This window comes from Antrostomus carolinensis, unplaced genomic scaffold (assembly GCF_000700745.2).
Source record: "Antrostomus carolinensis isolate BGI_N321 unplaced genomic scaffold, ASM70074v2 scaffold1504, whole genome shotgun sequence".
Classification (NCBI taxonomy): Eukaryota; Metazoa; Chordata; class Aves; order Caprimulgiformes; family Caprimulgidae; genus Antrostomus; species Antrostomus carolinensis.
The window spans coordinates 14,567-27,009 of record NW_010309851.1 but is presented as its reverse complement, the minus strand read 5'-3'; the positions used below and the strand labels follow the sequence as shown (position 1 = coordinate 27,009).

At 40.9% G+C, this 12,443-nt stretch overlaps 1 protein-coding gene across 2 annotated transcripts in view; it reads right to left on the bottom strand.

Annotated features, from left to right (window-relative positions):
- Positions 1–3,453: 3,453 nt before the first annotated feature.
- TKT (transketolase) overlaps positions 3,454–12,443 on the bottom strand; it is an 18,770-nt gene continuing 9,780 nt past the window's right edge. For both annotated transcript variants that reach the window (XM_010166195.2, XM_010166196.1), the window contains 5 exons: positions 9,220–9,350; positions 7,780–7,863; positions 7,507–7,600; positions 5,668–5,790; positions 3,454–3,757 (listed from right to left, as the gene is read on the bottom strand). In XM_010166195.2, the coding sequence (XP_010164497.2) occupies positions 3,570–3,757; positions 5,668–5,790; positions 7,507–7,600; positions 7,780–7,863; positions 9,220–9,350 (620 nt within the window). In that variant the 3' untranslated portion in view covers positions 3,454–3,569. The remainder of the gene's footprint in view (positions 3,758–5,667; positions 5,791–7,506; positions 7,601–7,779; positions 7,864–9,219; positions 9,351–12,443) is intronic.

The window sequence follows — 12,443 nt, the reverse complement described above, 5'->3', positions numbered from 1 at the left end:
ACACAGTGTGGCTGGGGACAAACATGCCTTAGTGACACTGAAGGGAGAGGGTGACTCATTTTTCGTTCTCGGTGATCACAAGACCCTGTGTCACTCTTTCTGCAGCAATGGCTGAACGCTGAGTTGCCTTGACAACGTGTAATTTTAGCAGCAGGGCTGTCTCCCCAGATCCACCCTGTCAGGTGCTGCGCACTCAGGCTGCTGCTCACTCCCCTGGGACTGAGGCGGCTGAACGCCCTGAGGGAGAGCTCGCAGCAGAACCTGGACAGCAGCAGCTACTGAAAATGACACTAAAAAAAAGAGGCATTCATGAAAATCCCTAGGGATGTCATGGGACAGGTTGCAACTATCAGCAAGTTCTGGCTTCCCAAATGAGAGCAGGAGTCTCCTTTGTAAGTGGGTGCTAATATTTTTGGTAGGTTGTGGATGGTTTTTCTCAGGAATCAGCCTTGTCACTACTTTGTTATTAATGATATCACAAAAGTGCTTGCTTAATCAGTAATCCTGGGTTCATTAATATTGCAAGTGTCAGTGTCTGGTTTTTAACATTTTTCTGGTTTTTATGTTTTATGTTGCTATTTGGCTTGTCTTGAAAAAAAAATGTTTGTTTTCACAATTAGTGTATCGAATTCGGAGCGTACTTGACAGCTTTGTTCCTCTGATTGACAAATTCAGGCCACCAGGTAATAGTGATCTTCTTACTGGCTGCATGCATGTTCCCCAAACCTTCCTGGGTACTTCATTTTATTCAAAAGATCTTAAGACTAACTTCTCTAAATTACAATTTGCAATCTTATTTTCTTAATTAAAAAAAAAAAAAAAAATTGAAAAATTACTACAGTTCATTACAGCTGCTTGGGTTTGAAAATTAATTATTCTTGACTTTCCATGTGGCAGAGCATTTTCACATTTTTAATGCTCTGCTCTGTATGAGGTATTAACTATTTCCTGACAATGTCTGAGTAAGAATTCTGTAGCTCAATTAAAAACTGAGGGAGTGGGGGTGGGTTTCTCTTGTCGACTCTTCAAACAGACTCCAGGCTCATGTTTATCTGTGTTCATGAACACAAAATACAAAGAATGCTGAAAAGCTGCACAGATACATGACAAATTAAACACAATCAGTCTTCTTTTTCTTCATCATGCAGGTATGAGGAAAGCTGCCTAGGAGGAATATTTCAGAGGAGTTCCACAAAACCCTGCTGTCTGAATTTCTAGTATTAAAAGAACTGCTTTATGAGGCAAACGTAGAAACCTAATGGTTGATGTGAAATACTGAAATGTTAAACCATAGAAAGACATCATTCCCCCCACTCAAAAATAAAGCTGAAACTGCGTTACAGGGCCCCGTTCTTTCTTCTGAAGTGATGTGTGGCTCAGCAGAGCTCATAAGACAACCTAGATGTAGGTTTATATTTAATTTCATTAAATATAAACACATTCTCCTTCCCTCCCCCACACAACCATGTTAGTCTGCCTGTGGTGTATCAAAATCAACAAAATGACCAGTATGATCCTCAGCTGGTTCTGGATTAGGCTCTGGATGTTTCAGTCGGAATCCTGGCAACCACAAAACCATCTCCTCTTCACCCCTTGTGATGCTGCAAACCAGGCAAACACCAGCTGCTTGCTTACACAGCTGAGCCCCAACAGTGCAATAGCACTGAAGCAGATTAATTTATTGTGGCAGAACTCAATATAGTGGGTGTATAATGATTTCACCCAGTGAAAGCTGGGTGAGATTTTACATGCAGTGACATAATGGTGCAGTAATGAGATTATTAACAGCAGCAAATTTCATCTCTTCTTCTGAGGGGAAAAATAAAGTGCTTGATTTGACCCATCCCCCATGGGGTTTTTTTAATTTTTTTTTTTTTAGTAAAATGAAGTGCAACTTTGACATTCCTGTCATTTTATAGGGTCCTGTTACACATTATATATGTAGGGATGATGCAGTCATAGGCAGACTGCAAAAAAGGGAATACCTTTAAATTTTTAGTAAAAACGCAAGGTCTTCATACTCACAGAAGGATGAAGGCATCAAGTCAGACAGAAAGAGCCACAAAACATGAGAATTGTAAGGAAATGTGGATCTAAAAGCCATTTGCCCAAACAGCCCAGAGTTTCAGAGAAGCAATTTTAAGCCTTGCTCAGAAAATTAAAACACTTTTTAGCTGTACTTAAAGGACCAGTGTTGATCGTTCTTGTGTGTTGCAGTTCCATTTGCACACCCAGAAATACCAGCAATTGTGTGCAGGCCTGTACTGACACAGCACAGCACTTACCTAAGATGTCACAGGTTAAATTAAGCAATAAAGATGAATACAAGTTATTTTGTAATATTTATATTCTCATTTACATGTACTATTTACCTGTCTTTGTAGAAATAGTCCATCATACCAAAATACTGTATATTTTGTGTTGTTAGTCTGCAAATAAAATCTTGCTCAGACCACTGTAGTGTTGTTAGTGTCAAAAGGCTTTTGAACTTAAAACTACGTATAGTCACCCTGCTCTGATAAAAATTGCTTCTTTAGTTTCCTCTGAAAGATAATTTGTGGAATAGTCAAGGTGAGAAACAGATTTTAGTACTAAGTATGTTTTCAAATTTGGTACTCTGCAGTCAACAACATGAATTTTTAATTTATTTTTTTTAAAACAGAAGCTGCTTAAGGGTAAAACAAGCAAAACATCTAAAAATAACAAAACATTTAAAAATCACCCAGTGGAACCCATCATGTGAGATGAACAGCTCACCCAACTTAGAGCAGCTCACAAGAAAAGAGTCAATTCTATAGAAAAAAGCAACTTACATGTTCAGCTGCATCCTCTCAGGTATCTGGGAATTTCCTGCTGTTCTTTCAGATCCTTCTTCTCGAGTCCATCTCACTGTTTTAAACATTCCTGCCTCTTGCCCAATGCTGGTTTCACGTATCACCCTTGCTGCAGCACTGGCCAAGACTCAAAAATATGATACAAGTTCCTACGAAGAGTTTCAAACTCCTTAAATGAGCTTGTGCTCCCTGAGCTCCCATTCTCCAAGTCCCTCCTGAGCCCACGGCTCATCGCTCATTCCCACAGCTCTGCTGGGCCTCCACTGCCCCGATGGTTCCCCAGGGCCTGGAACATCTCCTTCCTCCTCGACATTATCCAGCACACAGGGTGCTTCCTTCTTGTCTTTGGTTTTAAATGGCCAGGGAGTAATGCAGAGAGGAGAAGCTGAAGCAAATGCATTTCCACTCTCCTCCTGCAACACATGTTCCTGCCATTCACTACCCAATGCCTAACGTTTCTCTCCAGAACAGGGGCTCCTGCTATTAGAGCAGGCTGACAAAGGGCTGCTGCCCACGAATCGTTAAATAACCTGAAGGTTTTTCAATGTCTGAAAACACTGAGATGACACCTGACTGCACAAAATCCCACACAGAAAAAAAGAGGTTAAAAACCAGGGGTTTTTTTAAGCTGGTATTTTTATTAGAACTCTCTACATAAAGCACCTTTGCCTGCCTTAAACTTACAGTACTTCTCTGAACACTGCTTTTCTGTAACACAGCACAAGATGCTTCAAACTACTCCGCGTTTCTCGATTTGGACACTGCCACCTTAACAGCTTGCACGATGGCATCTTTATCAATGCCAAACATCTTCAGGAGCTCAGCTGACTTCCCGCTGCGTGGTACATGAGATACAGCCAAGCGACTGACTGTGATACCAGGCTCTCCCACTACTGCAGCGCACACCGCTTCTCCAATGCCACCTACAAAAAAAGGGCAAACATCACATCCATCTGTGTGCGTCAACAGGTGACATATAGATCGCATGTATATCACATCCAAAGGTCTGTGGAAGTTAAATCCTCAATTCACATGCTTATGAGAAAAATCAATCACAATATATGTCCAAGTTACCCACTTGTGAAATGAAAGCAATTCCCTGTTTCAAAGGTGTTCTGAGGACGACCAGCCTGACATTTCTGAAGTACTTACAAACTGGCAGTAAGAACCATACACCTCTGAAGGGCACAGGACTGTCAGGATGCCCTCGCCACTTCAGCATCAGTCACCAACAGCCAGTTTTAAAAATATATTTAGACTGAGGAGTATTTACAAGTGTACTTAATGTGCTGAAAGCAGCAATTCCCACCAATCTCAACAGCATTTAAGAGCTCCATCTTTTCACAATGCCTGTACACGCCACTAGGCACCTCTCTGAATTATGTAACATACGCACAACCTTTGCTTAGAGCTCAGCTCAGATTGAATCACTATCAGTCAGAGGGACAGAGGATGCAATGGAGAACCACGTGGCAGCAGGAGAGACACTGGAAGCAGTACTAGGGAAGAAGAAAACATGGGAATAGCGTCACGAGCACGTGCTCTGAGACCTAGTAGGAGAGACACCTTGGTGCTGCACTGCAGTTAGGGTGTATCCAGGAACACGGGGCTTTTCACAGCTCTGGGCATGGTGTGATTTAACCAGCCAAACTCAGGCTCCAGCCACAGGCACCTCCATGGATGTGGCTGGTAAGATCAGCCTGACACAGCTTTGCAATGCATCAGCCTTGTGATGCCTGTACGCTTGACCTTCCTTGACTGCATCACACAGAGGAAGCTGTGCCAGTGTAAATCACACGCTCATCACCTCAGAGTGGGATGATTTTGCCATTTTGCAAATCTGCAGTAAAATATTTGTCCAGAGTTGAAAGATAAGCTAGAAAATGATGAGGCTTAGTGATGCTATCACTATCCATAGTCTGGAATAAAAGCATGGTATAACCAGCTCACTTCAGATACCCGGCAAGAGTGATGCTCACCTTAAAGTAGGACAATACTCTCATCTCTACTAATTTCTATTGGTAGATATCCACAAAACCTAATGCCATAGTTCACAGCTGCCTCTCTGCTTATTTCTCCATCTCCTCCCAAAAGGAGCAAGCCTGACATGCAATTCACAACCGCTGCTCTCTGTTTGCATAAGGTCTCATCTTCACAGGACATGTTTGCACAGGTGAGCTCCTGAAAACCTGTGCAAACACGGCACGTCAGAGAGCAAGTGGCAGCAGATTATGGAGTTAACTCCAGTTGGTGGCTGGTCACAAGTGGCGTTCCCCAGGCTCAGTACTGGGGCCAGTGTTGTTTAATATCTTTGTCAATGATCTGGATGAGGGGATCGAGTGCACCCTCAGTCAGTTTGCAGATGACATCAAGTTGCACATGACTGCTGATCTGCTTGAGGGTAGGAAGGCCCTACAGCAGGATCTGGACGGGCTGGATCAATGGTCTGAGACCAACTGTTTGAGGTTCAACAAGGCTGTGCCAGGTCCTACACTTGGGTCACAACAATCCCATGCAGCACTACAGGCCTGGGGAGGAGTGGCTGGAGAGCTGCCAGGAAGAGAAGGACCTGGGGGTGCTGATAGACAGCCGGCTGAATGAGCCAGCAGTGTGCCCAGGTGGCCAAGAAGGGCAATAGCATCCTGGCTTGTGTCAGATATAGTGTGGTCATCAAGACTAGGGAAGTGATTCCCCCCCTGTACTCTGCACAGGTGAGGCTAAAACCTCTCTTTTTCTTTAACTGAATGACTTCTCTCTCAGGTCAGGAGAAGCTGTGAGCTTCCAGCCCCTGGGGAATAACTGTGAGGGCTGTGACCTCCTGGGCCCAGCTCACCTTCATGGTAATGGTCCTCAACAGTGATGATTCTGCCTTTGGTTGCTCTTGCATTTTCAAGTATTGTCTTCTTATCCAGGGGCTTTATAGTGAAGGGATCAATCACACGGATGAAGATTTTTTCTGCAGAAAAAGAATGAAATTATTTGCAATATGAATTTGGAGAATGGAAGAAAAGGCAAGTGGTACAACCAGCCCGTGATCTTTTAGAGCTATTAGGAAAACTGTCTACACTGACTCTCAGGTATCTGTACTTAGCGCTTGTCTACCACAGAATCCAAACAACAGTAATTTTTTTATGCACTCTTTCTTCATGTACCTTGTGAGACAGAAATATCCATCCATTCCACAGACAAAACTCTTGAGGTAGAAAAGCCTTGGATAAGTGACTCAAGGTCACTAGGAGTGCCTGTCAGCAAAACAGGAACTTTACTGGCCTTCCCACAGGTAAAAGCAGAATCTTAGTCACCAGTAAATTTTTCTTATTCAAACTCAACCACAATTTCTTTCCCAGACTTTTATTTTACCTTTAACTTTATTGTTAAGTCAGGAACAATTTCCTCCTGCTTCTTGGGTCTGTGGGCATTCTGAATTCTTCACTGCAGGCTGCCTACCTATCAGGTATGCTGGTCTGAACTGCCCCAGCCCTGACTGTGGCACCCTTAAGTTTGGCATCAAAATCATAATTTTTCCTGTCATCACAAGGCAGGCCCAGATTGCTTATTAAAGCTATGTACAAATGGTGATTGTTTATAAAGAACAGCAAATTACATGAGGTTTTGTCTGATCTTGGCTAGCTGAACACTGAGGCAACTCTTATCATACACAAAGAAACCCTATGTTACGTTGACAGTTTTGTGATTGAAGGCTCTTTAGTGGCCAGTGTATTTTAGGTATTAGACACTGCCCCTAAACTAAGGGGATATCCCTCCATACCTGGTTATCCACACTTCAAGATCAGCAGAGCATTGCAAAGCATGGTAAATGCAGAAAAATAACAATAGTTCTGAAAATAAAACTTGCAAAATGTCCTAGGCCTGATGGCTCAACACTGTGACAAGGTATCTGTCCTCCTAGATACAGCATCCAAAGCAACCCCTAAGCCACAGGCAGCATTAATTGCATCCACTCTTACTATTTGCAATCTCTTTCTGAGCATAGGGCATAGGCTACTGACTCACAGGTGGATTTGATGTTTTTTTAATCTTCTTATTTAATGGAAGGACTTTTATCTTTGCTGTGAAAGGCAGTGCACTTCAGCACTATCATAGAACTGTTGCCTCCCATGCTAGTTAAACGTTGATACATTCATTAAAAAAAGAACCAAGGCAGCAGTGAACCGTATCCACACAAAGGCACTGCAAATCCACAGCGCTGTGTAAGAGCACACCCAGTTGCTGTGCCTCAGCTGACAAGCTGCAGTTTGTCAACTGGCCCCAGCCCCTTTGCATTCTATGCTGTTGGTGCCCAAGCCTGCCCAGACAATAGGCCAGGGAAGGATCACTCCTGCTTCTTACACATTTCCTCTAAGATCCTGCCAGCACAGCACTTTCAGACAGATTAGCAATTCTAAGGAGACTTTGATCTGATCAGTTTGGCAATTTTCATGGCTACTAATGCTGCTAAACTAAGGAAAACCTACACAATTAGGCAAGATTGGCAGATGTATACTGTGTTGTTGCACTGTGTCAGCTCAGCAGGTGACCAGCTGTCTGTAACATTTTAATGAATGTTTACCAGTACAGAAGGTAAGCAGTTAGGCTGTGTGGTATTGATTTATTTTCTGTGTTAAATGATAAAAAAGGAAAAAAAAAACCCAACAACCCATAATCTGATCACCTTTTCTCAGCTGGTCTGCTGCAGCCAGAGCCTCATGCAGAGTGACTCCTGCTCCAATCACAGTCACTTGGTCATCCTTACTCTTCAGAACCACCTGGAAGAAAATGGTTCCATCTATTTTTAACAATAAACCTTATTGATATTTTTAACATTTCTGGAGATTTTATTAAATAGACCAAATCTTTGGCATTGGAATGTTTTAGAGGGAAAGGAGCTTTTACAGGAGGAACTTTGCTTATTTTTTCTGACACTGTTCATCTGGGAAATATTTACCTTTGCCTGTCCAATATGGAAGTCCTCATTGTTGTTGTAAATGACAGGATTTTCAGGACGACTAGTTCTTATGAAACAAATGCCCTGTTTCCAAAGTAAATATGTTGTAAGTTACAAAACTGGAAAAGCATTGACATTCTAGTTTGTAAACTCTATGAAAAAACAGCAAAATTACTTTTTCTATTTGTCTGGTTTTCACCCTTCTATGTCACCCCTGGTTCTACTGAGTAAACTTTTCTGTGCTTCCCCCCTGGCCCCCTCTCCCCAGTTCCCATTAGTCCTTTTTCAATAGCTGGTTATTTCAGACATTACAATACCATTAACCTCTTCTTAAGACCACGCCGATAACTTAAAATGTTCTTTCTGATTCCAAGATCTTTATTTCTCTTTTGTTCTCTTGTGGAAATAAGAGAATCCTATTCAAGTTAATTAGAATCTTAGAACTCTGCCATACACGGGCAGATTTTACTCTAGGAACTTTGAAGCTAAAGAAGAAATGCTCAGCTGAAAGCAAGGGAAAATGCTTTCCAACAGTTAATGTTCAGATGCCTTTCCAAAAGAAGTAACAAACCAGTACTTAAATCCAATTTCTCCCTCACCCTACCTTACACTCCTTTCCCTTCTCCCTTCCCCATCTTTTTGTCACAAATCACTCATCACATCTGTTACATACCAAATTTCCACACTCCTTCACTTAAAAGCTGTACTAGCAAGACTGAAATTTTTCAGATTATTTACTCCTTTCTCAAGGTAAATTCCTATGGCAGCCAAAAGAAGTACCAATCAAGGAGATGATCCAACCCAATGCTACCAATGATGTTTGACCATTACTTTGTCAAATTAGCTGGAAATAAGAGAGATCAGAAACTCTGTCACAGCCATATGGGAAGTCTCAGTTGTCTTCAGCCACAGTCCAATTTAATTGCAATCCATCTTCGACAACAGAGGAGGAAAAGATGACCAGTGAGACTGTCAACTCATATAAGCACCAGCTCTCAGTATCTCCAAAAGATGCAGACTGTCTTAGACTACTAGAGGACCTCGATGATCAAAACCTCAAGAAAAATTTATCTTTCCATATCTAGCTTCAATTTTGACCCCAGAGATCTCAGACTAGGAGTGCACTTTCTCTAAGTTTGCTTAAGAGCAACAAGAGAGTTACGCTTGCCCTTATTTCTGAGCCAATTTAGACCCAAACAGCTATTGCTGTGCAACCATTTACATCTCCCCAAATCTGGCCCACAGCATTCCAGACCGTTCATTCTGCACTAGCCTGGACAGAATGTCTGCAACCTTTCTGTGCAAATAAAACATCCCACTGCCATGCTAGAGCCTTTGAAAGAATCTGTGTGGGTAGAGACATACAAGAAACATGCAAGAAGCAATGAAAGTACAAAAAAAGGGAATTGTTCTCTGGTTCAGAAATACTGTGATGCAAACCTTGGTGTTGGCAGCTATTTCCACTGCTTTTTCAGTAGCTACAGCATCACTAGGGTAAAACACAGTGGAATTGGGAACAGCTCGGAACATGCACAGATCCTCCAGTCCCATCTGAGATGGCCCATCCTCACCTAAAAGAATTAAACCAGGGTTACAAAAGAGTAAGTGCACATTTTTGACAATCACTCAATATAGCAGTGAGGTTCAATGCAAACCAGAAAAAAAAAAAAGGTATTAAATAAGGCACACACAGGACATGCAAGTCTACCTGCTTGAGAAAAGAATCATCTTCTCCTTAAACTTGGAACCATCTAAACAGTACATAAAGATAGAAAGAGACTAAAAAGAAAGAGAACTGGGGTTAAAAATAAAAAATAGAAAAGAAAGCGTAACAATAAAACAACACAAAATTAAGAAAACCAAAATAGGAAGGGTATAGATACAGAAAGAGGGTCACAAGATATCTGAGCATCTTCAGATTTATATGTACTGAGGCTGCACAAGCAAAATTTGTACTCGTCAATAGTGTTCCCCTAGATTTAACCTGCTGGAAATGTGAAAGGAGAATTGCATGTGTTGCATCAGAAATGGAGAGTACACTTGGTACAACTACGCTCAAATTCTTAGGCTCACTTCAAGATTAAATGAAGGGTATGTATTTTTCAATACTATAAAAAGTCTTTTAAAGATAAATAGGGCGTCCATGTTGTTAATTTAACGATTCAAGTGCCTTATGGCATAAACTGCAGACCTATAAAAAGAATCATTAGCCAGAATGTGTGCTGGATGTCATGATTTTCCATAAAGAAACCACCACCACAACACCCCCCACCCCCAATGACCTTATGTAATGGTGCTTTGGGAATGGCACTGTTCCAAAGGAACCATGCAAAGAGTTCTGAATCCAGTCATGTCACAGCCTGCAGAGCAGAAGCAAGGCAATAAGCCTTCCCACATGCACCCCGCTACCTGTTACTCAAGAAGGACGAGTTCAGGAGGAAGAAGGAGAGTATTTTCATAACAGCAGCACAAAACTCTGAAGAACTTTAAACATGTTAAAGAAATCAATCATTGAATTCTGCCACTATATGTTACTAATAAAGCACGAACCAGGAAAAGAGCATCTTAGCTTTCAGTCATGACATGAAAATAATTCTCAACATCCCAGTTTCTAAATCTATATGCACTCTGACTGCATGAGTGGCATCTCAGTGGGCATCTTCCTTTCCTAAAATGCGCCCAGACAATGTATACATAGAAGAAAAGTGAAATTATGAAGAACAAAATTAACAGGTACCTGAATCGGAATCTTACCCAAGGTAAAGGAGTACTCCTGCTTGTCCTACTTTTGCTAACGTGGTGCCACTAACACCAGCATTCACAGCCCATACTAGTAACTTACAGACTAGCACTGAGTGAGGCCCCAAGTGTACCTTTATAAAAATCCTGATTTATGTCGTTTTAGAGTAACGCAGATCAAAAGAGAGTAATTTTCAATTCCATCTGCAAAACCTACATTTATAGCAACATAAAAAAAAGTGAGTGCTTAATATGAACAGTATCAAACATCTAGAATATAAAACTCGGTGTCTAAACAACTGATATGTCTATTTTTGACACATGTACACTGATTTATTTCCCTGTATGTCCAGTTTGGAAAATACAGATTTTCCATTATTCTGTTATGACCTTGGAAACATATTTAATGTTCATTAGATGTTTTGGTCCATCAGCAACTATTGGTCTAGGAGTGAACTTAGTACAAGTTCAGAAGGTCATTGTGATAGTTATTTCTCATAAATTTAATGGGTCCAAATTTCAATGCAGCAGAAGTCCAGATCTACCTAGAACTGTATACATAAAACTTCAATTTTTACCACAGATCCAGTTAGGATTCTGAATTCCATGCAGGCCCAAAGTTCTAATAGGAAGTACACTTAATTCATACCCTTCCATTTAAAATTGAATTGTCTAACTGCTAAAGGATTTGTCTGAATGACTTTCTATTACAACTTGGTTGCAAAACTTTGGGTTCAAATTCTTTTTTTGAAAATTCGAGTTGAGGTCTGAATCAGATTTGTAACTCAAACAACTTTATAAATCTAAACTTCACAATCACAGCTCCCAGCAGAACATTTCAAGTGCTGAAAATTGAAACTTGGAAGTGTCGTTTTAGTAGAAAATTCAGGTAACCCAAAGGAATTTTATTTTCTTAAATGAGCAAAGACAAAAGCTAATTGGCTTTTGCACCAACACCCTTTGCTGCTTGCTAAAGACTTAAACTGGATTGAACTAGACTATAGTGATGTGGGAGGACTGATTTTAAACAGAAAAGAGGTTTGTAATAGAATCCCTCCCTTAATGACATACACAAGCCATAACGTGCTATACCCACAGTCTCCACTACTGAAGCTTCAGGTTCTGGATGAGACTACGTACGTTTATGAAGCATCTTTAAAGCTTCACCAGTATTACAGGTCAAACTAACGATTTTGCTTCAAAGAAAAACCTCTGCCTTCCTCCAAACCATGCTGCTATCCAAAACTATTAAATCAACTGAAAAACTGATGTATGCAGAGAGCCTTTATTTACTGCCCCTGTCAGCACTCCCTCTCTTTCTTTTCCCCTACAAATACCTAGCAGTTTTTCAAGCATGAATGTCTGCTGTCATTTTCCTTCTTGGTATGCAAGTCTGCTCCTGTTTTCATGGGTGATGTCTATACATTTCATTAAAAAAAACCCAACAAAACTCCCTTCCTCCCTCAAACCAAAATCAAACCCCAATATGATCTGACATGTACCAAACAGTTACGATGGGAACCAAAGATCAGAGAAGGTACTGCCAATTTCCTGAATTATATAACAGCTCCACAGTTCCCATTTCATTAGTACTTTGAGGTTTCGGGTTGGTGGTTTTTTTTTAATCAACACATTAACTGCTCCAGCAGTAAGAAATACTGAGATAAGTTGAAGCAATTATTTCAAATCAGTGATCTTCAAAGGCATAATAAACCAAAAATATTTATCCCTTGTGAAGTGTTTTTGAGAATGGTGGACAAGAGCATCTATGCAAGAATACGTATCATTAGTTTCTCATTTTAGGTACTGGGAAACAAAGGTACAGTAAGCACATGACTGCTCTCATCACAGAGAACATCAACTGCAAAGATGGAAAGGAACCTGACTAAGCTCCTCACTTTCAATCCAATCCCTTTATATCACAC